At 38.8% G+C, this 18,505-nt stretch overlaps 1 protein-coding gene and 1 long non-coding RNA gene across 2 annotated transcripts; one reads left to right on the forward strand and one right to left on the reverse strand.

Moving 5' to 3' along the window:
* Positions 1-214: 214 nt before the first annotated feature.
* LOC141424029 (uncharacterized) lies at positions 215-17,071 on the reverse strand. The gene is made up of 3 exons (XR_012448828.1): positions 16,995-17,071; positions 14,546-14,595; positions 215-551 (listed from the first exon to the last, which is right to left on the reverse strand). It is a non-coding gene; the product is annotated as an uncharacterized lncRNA (long non-coding RNA).
* Art4 (ADP-ribosyltransferase 4 (inactive) (Dombrock blood group)) lies at positions 3,081-17,957 on the forward strand. The gene is made up of 3 exons (XM_020167742.2): positions 3,081-3,269; positions 5,151-5,859; positions 16,765-17,957. Exons 1-3 carry the CDS (start codon positions 3,081-3,083, stop codon positions 16,854-16,856), a joined length of 990 nt encoding a protein of 329 aa, XP_020023331.2. The 3' UTR covers positions 16,857-17,957.
* Positions 17,958-18,505: the final 548 nt, after the last annotated feature.

The raw sequence follows: 18,505 nt of genomic DNA on the forward strand, positions 1-18,505 counted from the left end.
TAGCAGCTGATAATGAAGAATCTTAAGAAATCTAAACATTTTAAGAGGGTGTTGTCATACATTGCTGTGGTTGCCATTAAATCCCAAAATAAGCACTCCATGGCTCAATGGTCATGTCTCTAAAGTTGTGTCTTTAAAAAATTTGAGAAACACACAAAGACTTATGCTTAAAACATAGTCACATGTTGTTTAATAGTTCAAGTTGAAAGCAAGATAAATAGAAGTTATTTATTAAGTAAACTTTAATACAAGTAATGATAATTGTTTTTATTTATTGAACAATCTCCAGGCACCAGATGCTATTCTAAAGATTATAAAAACATTGACACTTCAGTGAGGCAAATACTATTATTATCTCCATTAAACACACAAGCAAACTAGAAACAGAGGAGTCAAATATTCCAAGGTCAAATATTCAGGAAGTGGGAGAGGCAGGAATTGAACAGAAGTACCTTTCTCACAAGTCCATGTTCTCTTCACTGTCACTCTGCTTCCAACAGGGTATAGCGCATGGGTCCACTTGTGCTAGTTCATTGAATGGTAGGTAGCACCTATATGATGAACGAGTGTGCAACCATTTTTAAAAATATATTACAAACACAGATCTCAAGGGCATTATGCTACATGAGAAAAGCCAATCTTAAAAGATCAAAACAAGTCATACGCTGTATGATCCATTTACAGAATAGTCTTGATGGGACAAAGTTGCGGTGATGCAGACAGATTAGTAGCTGCCAGGAATTAGGGACAATGGGGAAAGAAAGGACAGATACATATAAAGAGGTCACAAGGGAGATCTTTGTGGTGACAGAGTTCTGCAGCTCCTTTTTTTTTTTAGTAGTACTGGGATTTGAACTCAAGGCCTTGTGCTTGCTAGGCAGGCACTCTACCATATGAGTCACTCAGCCAGCCCAAGTTCTGCATCTTGATTGTGTGTGTCACTTCCTAAGTCTACACAGGTGATAAATGGCATAGAACTATACACACAAATTCTCACAATACGAATTTCCTGGTTTTAATCATTTTTTGGAGGTGGTGGGACTGGGGTTTGAGCTCAAGGGCTTTGCACTTGCAAAGCAGGCTCTCTACTGCTTGAGCCACACCTCCAGTTCATTTTGGTCTAGTTATTTTGGAGATGTGGGGGGGGTCTCCAGAACTACTTCCCTAGGCTGGCCTTGAACCTTGATCCTCCTGATCTCCCCCTCCCAAGTAGCTAGGATTATAGGTGTAAGCCACTGGCACCCAGCCTTCTACAGTTATATAAGATGTAGCCATTGGAAGAAACTAGGAGAAGAGGACACAGACTCCTCTGTACTATTCTGAAATTTCCCATGAATACAAAATCGCTTTAAAATAGAAAGATAAATTAAAAATGATAGTAAAATATACCTCAATAATGTTGATTTTGAAAAAAACCAATGATAAGAGATTAAATTCATCTCTTACTAAAAATGGTTTCTTATTTGCTTATATTTATTTATGCTTTCTCTACCTCTAATCTTTTAATCTTGTATGTATTCTGCTTGTGAGTTCACAAATAATTTGTGAAATATGGCACAAACACAATACATAAGACTTTGTATTTTAAAAAAAAAAATTATTTCAAGCCATGTGTGGTGGCACATGCCTGCAGTGTCAACACTTGGGAGAACTAAGCAGGAAGGTCTTGAGTTTGAGGCCAGTCTGAGCTGCGTGGACTTTTTTTTTTTAATACTAAACAAATACCTATTTTAACTGCCAAACTATGGAGAAATTATACAACTAAAAAAACTTTCCAAAGAAGGATGATGACATCAGGAAAGTATTATTATGACAAGCAAGAAATGTAAATCCATGAAATCCAGCTGAGTTACACAGACTTTTCTAAAATAAAAAAAAAGTAGTAATTGTGTTTCACTAAGTATTAACTTATGTGAGGACATGCTTACATTAAAATGTTAAGGGAAAAACCAGTATGTAAAACTCCACACCACATTATCTCACATCTGAAGTGTGTGTGTGTGTGTGTGTGTGTGTGTGTGTGTGTGTAAAACCAAAATTTAAATCAAAATAGTGGCTTTTTCCAGGTGACGGGTTTGGGTAATTTTGACTCCTCTTTTATGCTTTTCTAGATTTTCCAAACTTTTGTTAATAACAGGACTGCTGTGACCTTCAGAAAGATTTAGGCTAACAAGTATCTAAAGTGCTGAAATAAAATCAATACCAGAATTTCCAAGAACGGGAATAATAAGTCAGGAAGTGTGAATGGAAAATATTTGGAGAAAAACCATTATCTCAAGGGTTGGGCATAGAGGAAAGATATTCAGGCTAGAAGAGGAAGTATCTAAAACTGAATGTTCTGGACCCCAATGCGCCCTGCTTCCTACTTTGATGTATGTCAGACATCCTTAGGCAATTTTCTGACAAATATCTTTGGAATTTTCTGTAGACTGCAACATTCAGATAAGGACCTGATATGTTCAGAGAAAATGAGAAAAGCTCTGAAGACAACATCTAATCTCTGGACTGGAGAATTTCAAAGGTGAATATGGAAAAAAGGGCAAAAAGAGCTTTTTAATTTTTTTTAAACAATAACCTCAAAAAGTGTATTGCTTCATGGCAGGCTGTCCTGGGCAGGGCCTATCAGCAGCACCAGATGAGCCTGACAGAGACCCACCTTGCAGGGGCAAGGCCTCGGCTGCCTGCACGCGCCAATCTCATTACTCACAATGGAAGCCTGAGGCTGCTGATAATGGCACTGGTCCCCTAGCACAGAACACAGCATGCTTTTTCCTGCCTTCCTGGGAAGGTCAAGGGTGAACTGCACAGCCTGGCCCCTAACAGGCTGTTGCAATTCCCTTGAACATAGACGAGATCAGGGCTTTTTCATTTTTAATCGGAAACTAACTTGGGGTCACGTTGGAAATCCTTATTTGGCACATGCACCTGACTATCTCACACAGATTCCAACTTTGCAAAAGAGCTGGAGTTGATTTCTCCCCTCGGGAAAGTAATTGGTCGTCAGCAGAAGGCTCAGCACAGACAGGAGCAGCGAAGGTTCCTGCTGAGCCTCAGTCAAGGAAGAACTCAAGAGTTTTGGGATGAGGCTGCAAGGGCAAAGGCGAGCTTTTCACAACAGCACACGCTGCCCAGTGATCAGCAGATGCAAGAGGATTCTTCTGCCAGGTACTGCAGTGGGCAGCCCTGCGATGAGGGCCTGGCTCCTGCGAGGGCAGCTGCCCCTCCTGCTGCTGCTGTGTGGCCTGCAGACACCCATGGGGAGCACTGAGGTAGGGGCATTTGAGAGCCGATCTCTGCATGATCAACACTCCAGTCGGACTCTCACCTGGGGACAACCTAAATGACGTCTAAACCTTAGCACTAGGATCTAACTGCATTCAAACATTTTAGTAAGTAATGTTAGTGAAGAGTATTGAAAGCAATTATTAAAAATGAGAATTCTTTATAGTTTATAAAGTTGGCATTACAGAACCTAGAGGAACAGAATTATTATCTTGATTCTCCATAATAATTAAAATACTGTTTGCATAATACAAATAATGCAAAATAAACCAAGTCTCTTTGGCTTTAAACTGTATCATACAGACCAACTCAAGTTATAATATTCTATTTTAAAGATCCATATATAGAAAATAACCTAATGTTGAGAGTCTACAGAGTACATATTTGAGACTTAGTAATATATTAACAGGGGTTTGGGGTTCATCATGAGCTTTTGACAGAACATGCTATTACTGGTTTGCTTTGCTTAAATAGACTCTGTAGACCTACTTTTAAATCTACTTTAAAGAATTATTTTTTAAAATCATTTAATCAGCCTTAGAATTTCATTCTAGTTTATGCACAGCTAAATGATATTTCATCATAAACCACACAGTAAAAATACCAAATTGTATGGTTTTTAGTTTCAATTCCAACATCCTTTACATTCAGTGGAATCTCATCTGTGAATGAGTACTGTTTTTTGAAAAGCACCATTTCTTTGCCAGGAAAGAAATGTCCATTTGAATTGAGATAATTCAAATAAGGCTCGTGGGCTGGTGGAATAGCTCGAGCAGTAAGAGTGTCTGCCTGCCTTACAAGTGGAAGGCCCTGAGTTCAAACCCCAGTGCTGCCAAAAAAATAAAATAAGGCTCTAAATGATGGAATGATAATACTTAGTGAACCCCTAATTTCAGTACAGCACACACTAAATGGTGGCAAGTAACATTCAATTGGCTACCAATTAGAAAAGAATGTCTTTTTCACTCTTCATTTCCAAGAGGAGGCACTTTCCTAGATACACCCTCAACCACTGTCCTACCGTCCACTCACTCTGCTCCCCTGGAGGTGGACAAATTACTTGGCTGGTAATACCTTGAAGAAGAGCTGGATTTTCTGACTTGGGCTGTGCTCTTCTTCCTCCTGGGAGTTGGTTAGCCTCATAGCAAAGGGCATGTTTCTGTTCCTCCAAAGATAAGAACTTAACCTGGGAGGCCTCCATCTAGTACTGCTTGCTACTGAATGACCAAACCTACCTACACTTAACAACCTGCTTGCCCTCAGACCTAAAGATATGTGCTCCAACACAGCCTCGTTCACTAAGAAAACTCTTACTTTGGACTTCACATTTACTTTTTTCCCTCATTTTTTTCAGAATCTGGGAAGACAAGGGGGTTATTTACTGGAGTCCCCCCTTGCCTAACGTTACTCAGCACTCAAGGTTTTTCTCCAATACAGCTCAAAAATGTAATATAGGTTTTAGGCATTCATAAAAAAGACATTCCTAAAACAGTCATGAGAGAATTAAAAAAAAAAAAGGGAGGAAAGTACAGGAAACCAAAAATATAATTAAAATATAAGGTTAATTGATTTTGTTTCTTCCAAGTACTCAATATGGAAAAACACTGTGATTTCAGTGACACAAAAAGGGATACTTCCTCACTTTCAGTAATAGTTATCAAACTAAATTCAATCTCTAGCACAGGTCATTGATGTAAGAATGATGTGGGAATCATTACAGTGAATGAAGTATAATGATTCTGAGTAAAACTCACTTCAGTTAATATTGGTTTTGAGAAGTCTTGGATTTATAGATTATAGCAAATCTGCTATCACACTTTCCATCTCATTGAAATAACTAGATCAAGATTTTTATTTTTTACTTATAGGTTACGATTAAAATCGACATTGACCTGGCACCAGATTCCTTTGATGATCAGTACCAAGGCTGTAGCAAACAGGTCCTGGAGAAGCTAAATCAAGGAGATTATTTCACAAAGGAACTGGAAGCCCGTAAGAATTACTCCAGAGTGTGGCAAAAAGCCCACCTAACCTGGCTGAGCCAAGAAAAAGATGTCCCCAAGGACATGACAATTACACATGCTGTGGTCCTCCTGGTTTACACGTTGAATAGCAATGTGCGCGCGGACTTTTCTGAGACCATGGCCAGTGCTGCTAGGTCTCCACAGCAATACAAACAATCATTCCACTTCAAGTATCTCCACTACTACCTGACCTCAGCAATCCAGCTGCTGAGAAAAGAGATGATCATGAAGAATGGCAGTCTGTGTTACGAGGTGCACCACGGGATGAAGGATGTCCACTTTAAAGCCAACATAGGGGCCACCATTCGATTTGGCCAGTTCCTCTCCACCTCCCTCCTAAGAGAAGAGGCACAGAAATTTGGAAGTCAAACGCTATTTACCATATTCACCTGCCTGGGTGTACCTGTACAAAACTTCTCCCTCAAGAAGGAAGTCTTGATCCCTCCCTATGAACTGTTTGAAGTCGTAAACGTGAGCTACCACACAAAGGGAGATTGGTTACACTTGCGGTCAGCTGGGAACATGAGCACATATAACTGCCAGCTGCTGAAAGGTAATCTTGCTGTAAACTGGATCCACTCTTATCAGAATCATAGACCACTACTTTTTTATGAAAGTTACTTTTATTTTGCTTTAGGGTGGGAAAACAAGAGCAAAAACAGGGAAACTGGCCTCCAGTGATAGTAAACCTGATGGGTTAAAGAAAAGCTACTTTTTATATGCCTTGTTTTCCCCTTTCTCCTTGTCTCTTCAACTACCTCTAGAAAGATGAGTTTTTGCACTGGCACTACAGTTGGCCCTTATCCATGGGCCATGTTCCAAGACACGCAGTGGATGCCTGAAAACCACAGATATACCAACCATAAAATAGTAGGCTTTTTCCTGTACAAACATTCCCATGATAAAAATTAATTAGAACAAAGCAAAAGTTATATAAATGTGCACTCCCTCTTGCTCACTTTCTTCTCTCCTCAGAATATCGTACTGTACTCTGCTCCTCCTTCTTCTTGTGATGATGTGAGATGATACAATCCCTGTGTGATGAAATGAAGTGAAGTGAACAACCTAGGCATTGTGATGCAGGGTTGGCACACCGCGTAAGGGTTACTTGAACACAAACACTGTGACCTGACGGTTGATCTCGTAACTGAGATAGACATGAAGTGACTAATGTACAGGTAGCACAGACCATGTAGAAACTCTGGACAAAGGGATAATTCATGTCCCAGCTGAGATGGAATGGGACCACACAAGATTTCACCATGCTACTCAGAATAATGCACAATTTAAAACCTACAAATTATGCATTTCCGTAATTTTTTCCATGTCAAATTTTCAGACCATAGTTGATTAGGTAACAAATCACAGAAAGTGAAACTAGACATAAGACAGGATTGCTGTATGCATGGGAAATTCTAGACAAACACAGTGAATCCTGATTGGAAAAGATAATGCATAAAAAATAGCAATTTTACCTTCTCCCTCAAACTCTTTTCCTTCTCTTATCCATTGCATGGATAAGAGGTTCTAAAAATAAAGCAGGAAGTTAGATTTATTCATTGATTTTTTTTCCATTTATTAACCACTCTCAGTTGAGATAGGAGGTCCTGACAATACAGAATGATGAAAGCAATTTTTTTCCCTGGGTGGGAGCGGGAACATTTGTCATCAGAAGTTTTAGCTGAGGGTTGTGGCTGTTCTATGCAGATAGTAGCTCATTCTCTCTGGGGAAGGTGATGAAGGCATCCCAATAGAGACACCCTTTGGGACTGGAAATGGGAATGGGGATTTTCAGAGAAAATAAGGCAATGTCATTTCAAGCAAAGAACAGCATATACTAAACCACAGGGACTTCAGACAGCCCAGTGTCTTTAAGGAACCTCTGAAACTCTGGGTGGCTGGAGTGTAGGATGAACAGGAGGCAGGAAGAGGAGACCAGATGAAAAGGAACAGGGGATTTATTCAGGCAGGAGAGGTCTGACGGGGCCTAATTTTCTAGGCCTCATAATCTACGCTGAGGACTTTCGAACTTCATGCTGCAGGTAATAACATGTCATTAGAAGTCTTTTAGAAGCGGAACATCAAGTAGATCAAAATTTTAGAAAGAGCTCTGAGGAAATTGTGGGAAATGACCTGAAGCAGGATAAATCAGATACATCACACTAGAAAAAAAAATGTTAAATTCTTTCCTTAGAAAAAGTTACTAATCCAGTTTGTTCTTCTGTTGCCGCCTAGTTATTTCTCAAGGGGGTAGCTCAGTAACAAATGCTGTGCCCCGTGAGAATCAGAAGAAAGAAAGCTGTCTTACACATATTAATTCATGCACACTTAGTTAATGGCAACCCAGCTGCAGAATTGTCTATCCCCAAACCTGTCTCTACTCCATTATTATTGCTTCTGTTTATAATTCAGGCTCAGAATTTCTCAACATTTTAGGGCTGTAGTGTTGCAAGGGTCTTCAAACTGGCATCCACACTGAGGTCTAGAGACTGCTCACTCTGCCCTATCTGTACACACAGAGAGAGGTCACCTATCAATACTTTCATCTCTTCCCTCCTCTCCTTGGCAGTGTGGCAACAATGAAATGAGTATCCACCCCACAGACCTAAGTCTGCAGAGGATGAAAACCTACAGTGGACTATAAAGAAAACAGTGCCACTTTGATCATGAATGACACAGCCAGGTGGACGGATTCTTTAGCGCTATACCAGCCTAGCATGCTATTACTTCATTTTCATTATGAATTTGGGGCATGTGCTCATTGCACTAGAATAATGAGCACAATAAAATATGTTCAGTGAAAAATCATGTCAAATAGGAAACTGAGGGAAAGGAGTATAGCATAGAAACTATAGCTCATATTCTACCACTCTGTCCACCTCAAGAAAAAATATTTCAGGACTACCCCCAATACACATGCAAACTAATGATCTATTCTTTCATGAGAAGAAATTTCCCACACATAACTTTAACTCAGTTTTGAATTAGGCTTGGCTGGATAGCCATATATACTGCTAGTTTCTGGAAATTTGATTGGTCTTGAGCAGATATTTGAAATTGTAAGCCACACTTAAGTGAATCAATAATCTTTGAATTCTTTGTAAGCTCTTTGTGAGCAGGACCTTGGCGACATAGTACTTAAGAGCCAAATGTAGAATCCAGATAGTTTGACCCCAAATTCACTGTCTGGATTCAAATCCAATCTGTACCACCTTTTAGTTATATGTTCTTGGTCAAATAGCTTAAACCCTTTAGATTTCTTTACCTACATAATAAGCATCATAATAGAACCTCCTAAGGTAAAGATACAATTAAATAAAATACTAAATTATTTTTATATTTCCTAACACATGAGAAATGGTCAATCAATGATATATATTAAGTTTAATCCCCTGGCACAGGGAGATGCTTAACCTATTTTTGTTGAACGGGTGAATAAATAATGGAGAACAAATGAAGCACTCTTTTCACACCTCTGAGTGATCTGGACCTTGGGTAAGAAAACCATATAAATCAATTGACTAAAAGCAGGTCCAGGATTTGAAGACCTAGAGAAGAAAAATATTATAGAAGATTCAATCCCTTGTCAAAAGTAAGGAGCTGCAGTCATAATGTGAATGGCCTGCAATGTGGTCACTTATGAGTTGCCATTACTGAATTTTCCTAGAAATTCATCCACTAGAAGCTGTGTAGCCTTGGGAAGAGCTTGCAAATGGCAGGATAAAAATATCCCTGCATACAAGGTGGTGTTTTCTTCATAAACTGAAGTGAAGAGGGAAGAGACTTGTCAGAGGCATCTCATGATCCACCAAGAGCTGGTCTTGGTGCTTTCCCAGCCACCACTATGAACCCATGTGGGAGGGTGGAAGAGGGAAAGGAAGAAGTGCCAGCTGCAGTGAGACCTTTCTTTGAGCCTGGAGTCCAACATAAGGTTGCAGAAAAGTCTGGTCTGTCCTCCAGTTCTGTACCATTTAACTAAGCCTCTTTGGCCATTTGGCTGGTTGTTGGCAGTCACTTTAGTTGAGGACAGAAAGACTGCAATCTTACATTAGACACACTCAATATCCACTTATTGTTGCTGATTGAAAAAATGTTTTATTGGCTTCAGAATGTTTTCAGTTGATTGCTCAATGTTGGTTTTTTTTTCTCTCTCTTTCAATCAGTAAGTGAAAGAAATAGTGACTTTAAAAAATTATTTTAGATGACTTTTCTTAATGACTTAGGAAATGTTTCATGAAACCTGGGTGTGGTGGTACAGGCCTGTGATCCCAGCACTCAGAAGGCTGAGGCAGGAGGATGGTGAGATTGAGGCCAGCCTGTCCCAAAATAGGAAGGAAGAAAGGAAGGGGTGGGGGGGTGGGAGGAAGGGAGGAAAGAAGAAAGGAAGGAAAGAAAGGAAGGAAAAAAACCATGTTCTTGAGTCATTTCTCTTCATTGATAAGTAATATTCTACTTTTCCCAACTTCCCGAAGCAATACTGGCTGATCTATATATGAATCATGGGAGGAAGGAGAGGTGGTGTACCTCTCTTATCCAGTTCTTTCCCTGGGAAGGAGGGAGGGAGGTCAGTGATTCCCTGCTTTTTCTAGATAGCTACTTTACTGCCCCCTTCACCTCTTCTGCTCACCCCAGCCCAGGGGATTCACACATATTATTCTGGAACACTGATACCTAATTCCTCATGAACTCAAATCCTATCAGAAGACTGTTACTTATTCTTTCAGTTTCTTTTTTTCTTCACTGACAAAAGCCATAACCTATTGCATGTCTCCAAAAGTCCCTATAAGCCAAGTGACTTATGCTTTCTCTCCTTATCTGAAAGACATAATACTTGAAAGACAACATTCAGACCTTAAAATGTAGCCAGCCAGGATGTTGTAAGTCTCCCAGTGAAGAAATAATGTACTCGAGAGCACAACTGCCCTAGCACTTAAATTTATGTCAGAATTGTTCTTGTTGAATTGCAGCTCAAGTTGAAAGAGTTCCTAGGGATCTGTCCCCTACTGAGAGTCAAGAGGTCAAACTGGTAGCATAAAACATTCATTACAGGGAGTAAATGTGCAAAAGAAAAATTAAGTCATTCTAATGCGGTATCTTTCTCTTCTACTTCTATCACCACTCACATGACCTCTACTGGTTACCATAGAAACAGATGTTCTCATGCTAAATGGAAGACTCAAAATATTTTAACAGGATGATCATTAGTTATTTACCCTTCACTGTTGCTTCTTCAGCAAAATAATCTTCATCGAGAATCTGTGGACACACAAATATATGCTCTGTTCTGTGTCAATGGATTCACAAAGAAGGATTTGTTGAAATACCTCACATAATCAAAATTCCTAACATGTTTCTAGAAAAATGTAGCCATTTGTTTGTAGTAGCCTAGTTTTGCATGTAAACTTCACAGTTACTAGCAGGGATAACATGGGAAATGGCTTAATTTCTCTGTGCCTTGGTTTCTTTATGTAAAAATAGGAATTTTTTTAAGCCTACCTTACAAGATTCTGGTGAAGAGAAAATAAATTAGTGTGTGTAAGTGCTCTTAGGACAGCATGGGACATACATAGCTACTCTTACACTCACTTGTCTAACTTCCTGTTTTTTTCCTGAACTGGGCTTCAGTGATCTAAAATAAGTTGTTCCCACTTGTGGCACTGAACTGACCTTGAAGTACACTGTCTGGCTCAGATGAACAGAAGAAAGAACAAGTAATTGAAGGATCTAGGGGCCATGTGGCACGGTGGAGCCAGAAAGATCCAGGCACGTCAGCAGCTATAAATGACTTGGCCTCTGAGACTGTCACTTCACCTATGAAATGAAAGCAGTGCTTGCCTTGTGGGAATGCTGTAACACTTGGTAGCCATGCACCATCTCAAATGTAACAGGGAAGCTCTCCTTGTGCAAGAAAGTGGAATAATAGCTTGAAGGAACAAAGTATGTGTTCCAGGAAGATTTACAGTAAAAAAAGAGAAACAGAGGAAGACATGGAAGTAATAATACTTAATATTTTTTGAGTACCCACTTTTTCTTTTTCTTTCTTTTTTTTTTTTGATAGTACTGGGATTTGAACCCAGGTCTTCACACTTGCAAGGTAGGTGCTCTGCTGCTTGATCCATGCCTCCAGTTCTTTTTGTTGTGGTTATTATTCTAGAGATGGGGGTCTCACTTTGTGCCCAAGACAGTGTGGACTGCAATCCTTTTATTTATGTGTCCTGCAGCAACTGGGATGACAAACATAAGCCACTATGCCCTGCTTTTTTTACATTGAGATCGGGTCTTGCAAACCTTCTGCCCAGGCTGACCTCAAACCATAATCTCCCAATCTCAGCCTCCCAAGTGTCTAGGATTACAGGTATAAGCCACTGGCACAGGGTGAGTGCCTACTTTTTGCTTGGTAATATCCTAGAAGAGTTTTAGTCTCTGCAATGTAACAGACAGAAGCTATAGATAGCATTTGCCTCAAACACTGGATTACCTAAATATATTACGTCAGTTTTACCTTTCTGCTTTTTTCAAGTTTAAATATTTCTGAACAGTCTGATACTATTTGAATTCAGACTTCACAAAATAATATATTTCTCCCAAACTCTAATGCAGAAATGACCAAATTAATGATTTTGTTTATAAAATGCTTTCACTCACATTATCTGTTTAATAGCCAGACTATAAGTTGGGTTGTTGAACCCATTAAACATATATGAACACTGGGGTTCAGAAAAACTAGTTTGCATAAAACTATTGTTACAATTTAGAAGTGACAGGTACAGGACACTTTCTCTTGCTTTTTCTAACAAGAATTCCTCAAGTGGTAGAGTACCTGCCTAGCAAGTGCGAGGCCCTGAGTTAAAGCCCCAGTACCATTAAAAGAAAAAGAATTCTAGGAAATTTTCTTTTTCTTTTTGAGGGGGCATTGGTACTGGGGTTTGAACTCAAGGCCTCATGCTTGCAAGTAAAACCTTCCCCCACGACTTGAGTCACATTCTCAGACCTCCTGGGTTTATTTATTTTTAGGATAGGGCCTCATACTTTTTCCTAGGGCCAGCCTTGGACTATGGTCCTCCTACCTATGCTTTCTCTCCTGGGTAGCTGGGGTTAGAGGCATGAGCCACCACACCTGTCTTGTTTGTTGAGATGGGATCTCACCAACTTTTCACTCAGGCTTGCCTCAATCACAATCCTCCTAATCTCTACTTGCTCGGTAGCTGAGATTATAGGTGTATTCCACCAAGACAATTTTCTCTACAGATGAGAAATTTCATGAGGTTTATTTGTATTTCTATAAATGTTACTGAGGAACTACCATTAGTTTCAAACCTGTTGACTACGACAATTTATATTGTAACTCAGTTCACACACACGTAAATATACAAATATACACATTCATATGTAATTTAATAATAGATACCCTCTTTATGTGTAATATGCTACTAGTTTCTATTATAATCTGTTGTGTTATGAAATATTAATGGTAGTGGCCTTCTAAACTGATATCATAACTCATTAATGGGTCATAACTGCCAATTTTAAAAGTAGTGTTATACTGTATTTGAAAAAAAACACGAGTAAAAAGAGAAAAGCTTTGAATAGTCTAGTAAAAAGATAAATACAAAAGTAAAACTAATATGAGGTATCCTCAAATAAAAGATTTTCTTAAATTTATAATTAAGGTAATTCACAGCTGTTTTTCATTTACCCTTCTAAATATATTATCAATGCAAAAAATAATTATAACATGAAGGTATATAGAAAGTAGAGAAAAAAAGTATCAAAAGAGTTAGGAAGGATAAGTTTCTTTTACCTGAAAGAATGGAATAAAAAATAAGATAATTTTAACATCCTAATTATTATGAAGGAGGTTTAACAGTTGATTCTTGAAGGATGAATATGATTATAAGATGGAAATGTCTACTTTTGTGTCTTATTTGAGCATCATCATAAGATCAGGTATAATGCATGAATCCAATAAAAATTTATTGAGCACTTCTTATGTGCTGGGTTACCACTGTAGGGGTAAGGAACAAAATAAGTGAAAATCGCTGACCTCAATGACTTACACTCTAATGCAATAAGGTAGACAGCAAGCAAAGTAGATAAATAAATTGTACAATATGTTAGTAGGTGATAGGTATTTAAGAAGGGGGTGGGGAGCAGGAAAAGCCATGGGAGGGAGTCACAATACTAAATTGGGTGGTAAGGGAAAGTCTTGCAGAGAAGATCACACTTGAGCAAAGATGGAAAGGAGGTGAGAGAGCGAGCTATGTGACTATCTGAAGAAAGACCATTCCAGGAAGAGGAAATAACACATAAAAAGGCCCTAAGTCAGGAGCAACAGCAAGGGAGCCCATATATGGAAATGAAGGAGGGATCAAGCAATAGAAAGTACAGACATAGGGACAACTGAGGACCTTGAAGGCACTTGTAAGGTCTTTGCGTTTCCTCTTAGTCAGATGGGAAACCACTGAAATGTTTTGAGCAGACCATAGAATATGTAACTGACATTTTAATGGAATTGACCTAACAGCTCAGTTGAGAACACACTGTAGTGAGGCAAGGGTAAAGGAGAGAAACCAGTCAGGAGGCTGCTCTAATAATTCAGATGCAAGATGGTGATAATGGTGGTAGAGGTGGTGATATTTAATCACAGTTGAGATACACTGAGTTTAGAGCCAAGAGGATTTCCTGACACGCCAGCTGTGAAGAGAGGAAAAGAGGAGCAAATGGTGACTAAGTTTTTGGCTTTGAGCAACTGAAAGGATGAAGTTAGCATTAACTGAGATGAAGAAGTCTGTGTTGGAATAGATTTGGGCATAAACAGCAGAGGTTTGGTATTAAACATGTTACATCTGTGAAACAGCATCCATGTAGAGATATTGAGTTGACTGTTGGACCTGGGACTGGAATTCAGAGGAGTGATCCAGGTTGAAGATGCAAATTTGGAGTCTCGACTCTGAGACCGGATGACCTCTCCACTGAAGTTTGTAAAAGGAGAGATTTCCAAGGACCGAAACTCAGCACTTTCCAACTTAAAAGGTCAGGGTGAGAGAAATAAGCAAAGAAGACTAAGAAGTCATAATTAGTGAGAAAGGAGAAAATCAATAGAGTTAGTGTCCTAGAAATGAAGTGAAGAGTAAGACTCAAGGAAGCAGGAGATCTCAGGAAAAATGAGGACTGAGAAGGTTCAACATATGATCCCTTGAATCAGACTTTCTAGGGTAAACATTGTCTCTGCCACTTACTGTGTATTCTCATAGGCACATTCAAGCTCTCTTTGCCTCACTTTCCCCATCTGCAAAACAAAGAAAAAGCAGTAGTCTCACGAGAGCATTTTGAGAATTACATTGCTTGGTGTGTAATATTACTGTACTGATACATCGTAAGCTCTACACAAGTGTTAGTCAGAAGAAGTGGTAGTGGAGGAGTAGTAACAGTAGCACTGGCAAGTGATAACCGTATTTCCAAAATCCTTGAAGTGTTCTAACTTTATAGATAGAAAAATTGAGGATCAATGAAAGTGCTGGTCAAGGTCAAAGTTAAAGAGGGCTTCAACACCAAAGCTCTCAAAACTAAATACTTTCTGCTATGATGCTCTCCTGTCAGTCAATAACGGTATTGATTTTAATCAATATTAAGTATATCAATACTTTATCACATTTATAATGTGAAAAGGTGGAGATGGAGGTCCTTGTGATCTCTAGCCTCAGTGAAGAGAAAACAACCAAAAAATGTTTGAAACCGTTCTAATGACTGCCCTGCTGGAGTGGGTATTCGTGGTTCCTGTGTCACTGGGGATTCAGGATAATATGAACTTTGATAAAATTTAAGAAAAATGAATACACTATTAATTTACTTTGACTACTAATTATTATTTGCAAAAATTGGGGTTTTGAAAATTACTACTGATATATAGAGAAAGAATTCCAAACAGAATTTCCAGGAAACTCAAGAGATATTACGTGTTGTGTGAAAATCTGGTTGTTACCAGAATTTAAGATATTTGCTGTTTGACACTTAACCAATGACTCAGGAGACAAAAGTTAGTGGAAGGAAACAGGTTTATTTATAGCCATCCCTGAAGAAGACAGACTTCCTTTTGCCTCAAGTCTGTATCTTAGTGGGTTCGGAGGCATGAAAGGCATTTACGGAAGAAAGAAGAGAATGAGATAATGGGCAGTGGAATTCCCTCCCTGGGCATGGTCTTCCTCTCCAGAGCTCAAATCTTCCAATCTCAGTCCCCTCTTCTTCCTCCTCCAAAAGGATCCAGTCCTCAACCTCCCAAGACCACCATGGAATTTTCTTTTCAGAAAGACAGATTACTTTTCTCCAAGTCAATTGGTTTGAGTTGAGGAGAGGAGGGGCTTTATAGAGGCCTTCCTTTAAAACTGAGAATACCCTGTGAAAGGAATGGATCATTAAAAGACTAGGAAAAAGTTAAATATTGGAGAGGGAAGACCGAAGTAATTTTGTAAAGACATCTTCCCCAAGGAACTGCTTTGTTGTCACCCTATCAAAAAACATGGGCAGACACTAAGGCATCAGAGTTGAATCTTTTCCTGTCCCAAACATCTTTTCTACCCTGAATAACCAGAGAAGATTGGTTGAAAACGAGATGCACACTTTATTAAGATAATTTTTTAAAGGTTCTGTACTCCATTTCATACACAGGACACACACATACACAAACATACACATGCATGCACTCATGTACACACATGTGTCAAACAGCACTGTGTGGATACTTCTTGACAATTTTGTAATAAAACAATTCTATGACTGGACACATAATATTTCAATACAGAATACAATGCTTAAGAACATAGAGTTCAGTCAGATTGCCTGAATTCAAATACTGACTCCACTACTTGCTAGATATGTAATATTTAGCAAGACTTTTTACATCTCTGTCACAGTTTTATCAACTAAAAAGTGAAGATAATAAAAATAAATACCTTGTAGTTTTGTTTTGAGGATTAAATAAGCCAATGTATGTTAAGTACTCAAAACATACTAGCACAGAATAAGTACTTCATGTTTCAAAATGGTGATGGTGATGGTAATTAAGGAGTGGGTAACAGTGATGGGGATGATGGTGGTGGTTGTGGTGGTGGTAGGGTAACCTGAAGTAAATCTCTCAACCTCATGTTACTTGTTTCATCATTAAAATAAGCAAATTGAATTCTGAGATTTAGAAAAATTTAAGAGAATGATTTTTTAAAATAGCTAATTTTGAATGTTTTTATAGGAAATTTTCATGTTAAACTAGTGAATCAAAGGACAGATCAGGGTGAAAACATGGCTCAACTGGTAGAGTGCCTGACTAGCAAGTACAAGGCCCTAATTTCAAACTCTATTACCACCAAAAACAAAAAACAGGGGGAAGGGAAGAAGAGACATGAGCTTGTTTTCCTTAATCTCACTATCAGAACATTTCTAACTTGTTTTACTTTTTTTTTTGCAGCTTCCAGCAAGAAGTGCATCCCTGTTCCTACAATTATTGCTTCTCTCTCCTTTTTGGCCAGCGTTATCATCTCTTCCAAAAGTACAGTATAAAGGAATCCTGTGGATACTTAAAAAAAAAATACTTAAATGAAACTTTTTATTGGTCTTTTAATCACTGAGGTTCATACTACTCACTACTCTGCTCTGCAAAAATCTGGTTGCTACTAGAATTTAAAGTTTTCTACTCACCTCTTAGCCAATAACTCAAAAGACAGGTTTATTCAAAGCCAGTCCTGAAGAAGACAGAAGAGACTCTCCATCTAAAGTCTCTGTCTCAGAGGGTTTCAGAGCACAGGGAGCTTTTAAGAGAGACAAAAAGGGAAGATACAGTGGGCAGGAAGTCTGTGCCCTGGATAGGGTCTTTGAGATGTGTCTTCTTTCCTCTTTTCTGTCAGGAACCTCACAATGGACCTTGCTCTTCCACAGCTAGCTAACCAGAGCCTGAGAAAGGAACAGAAAGAAAGGGAAGGGGACTAAGGAACAGTTTCAAATGAACCCCTATTACATTTTGACTAAAAATGGGAGTTTATTTGCCAGGAAGGATGATCCCATCATAATTCTACTGAAACCAGTGCCTGTCCTTGGCTTTTCTAGTCCTGTTTTGCTTTTCCTGTGCCCCTTTGCGTGGTTCCAATCAGGGCACCCTCAATATCCTTGAGGAATCACTCTGCCCTACTATCACTTGATGCAGAACTGGCTTACGTTGTCATACACACTGTGTATGAGTTGACCTGCAACTCAGGCCTAACCCAGTTCAATGTATTTCTTCTCCATGGGCATAGAGGTGGAATAGAAAATGACTCATATATAGCTTATGAGATACAATCAGGGTACTTTTTTGAAATTAGTTTTAGGAGTGGGGTGAGTACCTCTTTTTTTGAGCAGAGATTAACAAAAGCAGAATATGAATTTATAGTTGCTAGCAGCTATCTTGCCACAAGAACAAAGGAGAGGACTCTACCTTCCGAGAAAAGAAGTAACACGATGAAGGAAGGGTGAGAAATGAAAAGAAACTTAGGCCTGTTACCCATGAGAATGTGTGAACTTCTAAGTCCAGATGTGCCTGAGGCTGAGTATGTTAGGCTTTATCATTGCATAAATCAATAAACAATCTTTGCTAACACAATTTGAATTTGACTTTCTATCTCAAGCAATTTGAAGGAATTCTAATGAACACAGACTTTCCACTTATTTATTTAGAGATCCTAAATAGAAACAAATCAAAGAAGACTTGAGTTAGAAAACAAAGGACAAATTCTTCATCAACTAGAAAAGCTTTGAGCTATGGCAAAGTATGTTTTGTTCTGTTTTTCTTCTGAGACTGTTATCAGCATTCAAGATCAAATTAGTGTGGTCTCAGACAGGAGGAAACATGTGAAGTTGAGAAATAAAAGGGAAAGTTAATGGAAGATGTGAGCAAAATCTTAGTCACTGCCATTAATGGAGTGTTACATGCATGTTCCTAAGACATTACAAAATTTTAAAATTCATGGAACCTTATAGAAGAGTACTAGATGGAAAATTTGATTTTAAGCCTCCATTGAAAAGGTAAGTGCATTTGTCAGGGGAGCATGTGGAGGTAAGGGAAAAAATATGGGGCTGAGAATGCAGTGGTAGAGCACTTGCCTAGCATCCACAAGGCCTTGGGTTCAGTTCCTAGCACCACAATTAAGAGAGAGAGAGAGAGAAAGAGAGAGAGA

Source organism: Castor canadensis, chromosome 6 (genome assembly GCF_047511655.1).
Source record: "Castor canadensis chromosome 6, mCasCan1.hap1v2, whole genome shotgun sequence".
Lineage (NCBI taxonomy): Eukaryota > Metazoa > Chordata > Mammalia > Rodentia > Castoridae > Castor > Castor canadensis.

What these genes read in the sequence shown, in the direction of transcription:
- Art4 (XM_020167742.2), top strand. Translation starts at nt 3,081, where the DNA reads ATGAGGCTGCAAGGGCAAAGGCGAGCTTTTCACAACAGCACACGCTGC. An exon ending in CACCCATGGGGAGCACTGAG is followed by an intron (nt 3,270 to 5,150) that starts GTAGGGGCATTT and finishes TTTTACTTATAG; the next exon opens with GTTACGATTAAAATCGACAT. An exon ending in TAACTGCCAGCTGCTGAAAG is followed by an intron (nt 5,860 to 16,764) that starts GTAATCTTGCTG and finishes TTTTTTTTGCAG; the next exon opens with CTTCCAGCAAGAAGTGCATC.